This window comes from Polistes canadensis, unplaced genomic scaffold, assembly GCF_001313835.1.
Source record: "Polistes canadensis isolate GaletaPanama2010 unplaced genomic scaffold, ASM131383v1 scaffold_10, whole genome shotgun sequence".
In the NCBI taxonomy this organism is placed as follows: Eukaryota; Metazoa; Arthropoda; class Insecta; order Hymenoptera; family Vespidae; genus Polistes; species Polistes canadensis.
The window spans coordinates 269771-271218 of NW_014569557.1; the positions used below are offsets into that span (position 1 = coordinate 269771).

Consider the following 1448-nt stretch of genomic DNA (forward strand, 5'->3'; position numbering starts at 1 on the left):
TCTCTCTCTCTCTCTCTCTCTCTCTCTCTCCTTTGATCTTTAAGTAACTAGCACACATCTTTAAATGATCAAACATCCAAATGTTATATGATTTATTTTATGATTGTACGGAATGGAAAATATACTCGTGTAACTTTGTAAATTGATATATATAACTTTATTAATTGGAGAATATTTTATATTTAATCATTTATTATATAGAATTTATATTCTCTGAAAATGAAATTGGTCATTAATATTAAGCAAAATTTCTTTTTAATTTCATTTACGAGTGAGTAGTATGTAAAATCAAACATTTCCGAGAGATGTGAAAAAGTCTCGTTTCTTTTTAATTGATCATTAAAACACATTTATCATTATTAATAAATAATATTTATAGAGTTCGAACGATGTTTGTATATTTTTTTTTTCATGTCATGCCTAATATCGTAAGTTTTAAACAATTGAGTAATATTTTCAGATAGTATTTATTTCTCAATCTCTCGATATATTAATTAGTACTGTCAGTAGTAGTTATCATAACTGCATATATATATATATATATATATATATATATATCTTAATCAAGGATTAATTGTAATGTTATATTTATACAAAAAATATGATCTAATTAGAATTAGAAAATTTTACAGAAATTGTATGTCTGTTAATTTTGTAATTGTATGCATCGCACAGTGGATTTATGATTGATGTGTAAAGCTGTCAGGCAAATGATTTACTCGAAAATGACTCGCGAAAACTGATTAATCGAAAGAAAGGATTAATTATCGATCAGAGTAGTTTTATTCAAAAAGTGACATCATTTATATAATAATAACAATATGAATCCATGTCTAGATATTTTTATACAGTTAGACCTTTATATTGTCAGTTGGTGTTTACTGGTAGTAAATTGATCAAAGGATAGGAGAAGATGCACTCACCTGATTTTTCCATAGACATCGGTATTGCCGTTGGCGTTGAGGTAGACGTTGATGTTGGGGTGTCCGGAAATTGAACATGCTTTTTATGTGCTCGTCCTACCGTAGGACTCTTTATAGGAAACGAAAGATACCGTGATGTAGTTGGACTTTGGGTTGGGGTTGGTGTTGTCTTCGTCTCGTTATTGGTCGTTGCTTTTCGTGAGCTCAAACAGGATGTTGCAGTTGTCGTTGGTTGTACTGTGTATCTCACAACTGGAACCTTCAAAGGATGTCGCATAATGACTGTTTTAAACCCTGTCCAGAATACATTGTTCGAATATTTTTTTTCTTCATTTGTAATATAACATCAAAAGAAATAGAGAAAAAAGTAGTTTAATCAATGAAACTTTAATTGTTTATTGCGTTTTTATGGTAATTGAGATCTTAATGTTCTAATAATAATAATAATAATAATAATAATAATAATAATAATAATAATACTAATAATAATAATAATAATAATAATAATAATAATGGATATAATTT

The 1448-nt window shown here is 27.5% G+C and overlaps 1 protein-coding gene across 1 annotated transcript in view; it reads right to left on the minus strand.

Moving 5' to 3' along the window:
- Positions 1-923: 923 nt before the first annotated feature.
- LOC106792992 overlaps positions 924-1448 on the minus strand; it is a gene marked incomplete at its 3' end in the record, with an annotated part of 6640 nt that continues 6115 nt past the window's right edge. Inside the window, 1 exon segment of the mRNA XM_014759536.1 lies at positions 924-1182. Within this exon segment, the coding sequence (XP_014615022.1) occupies positions 924-1182 (259 nt within the window).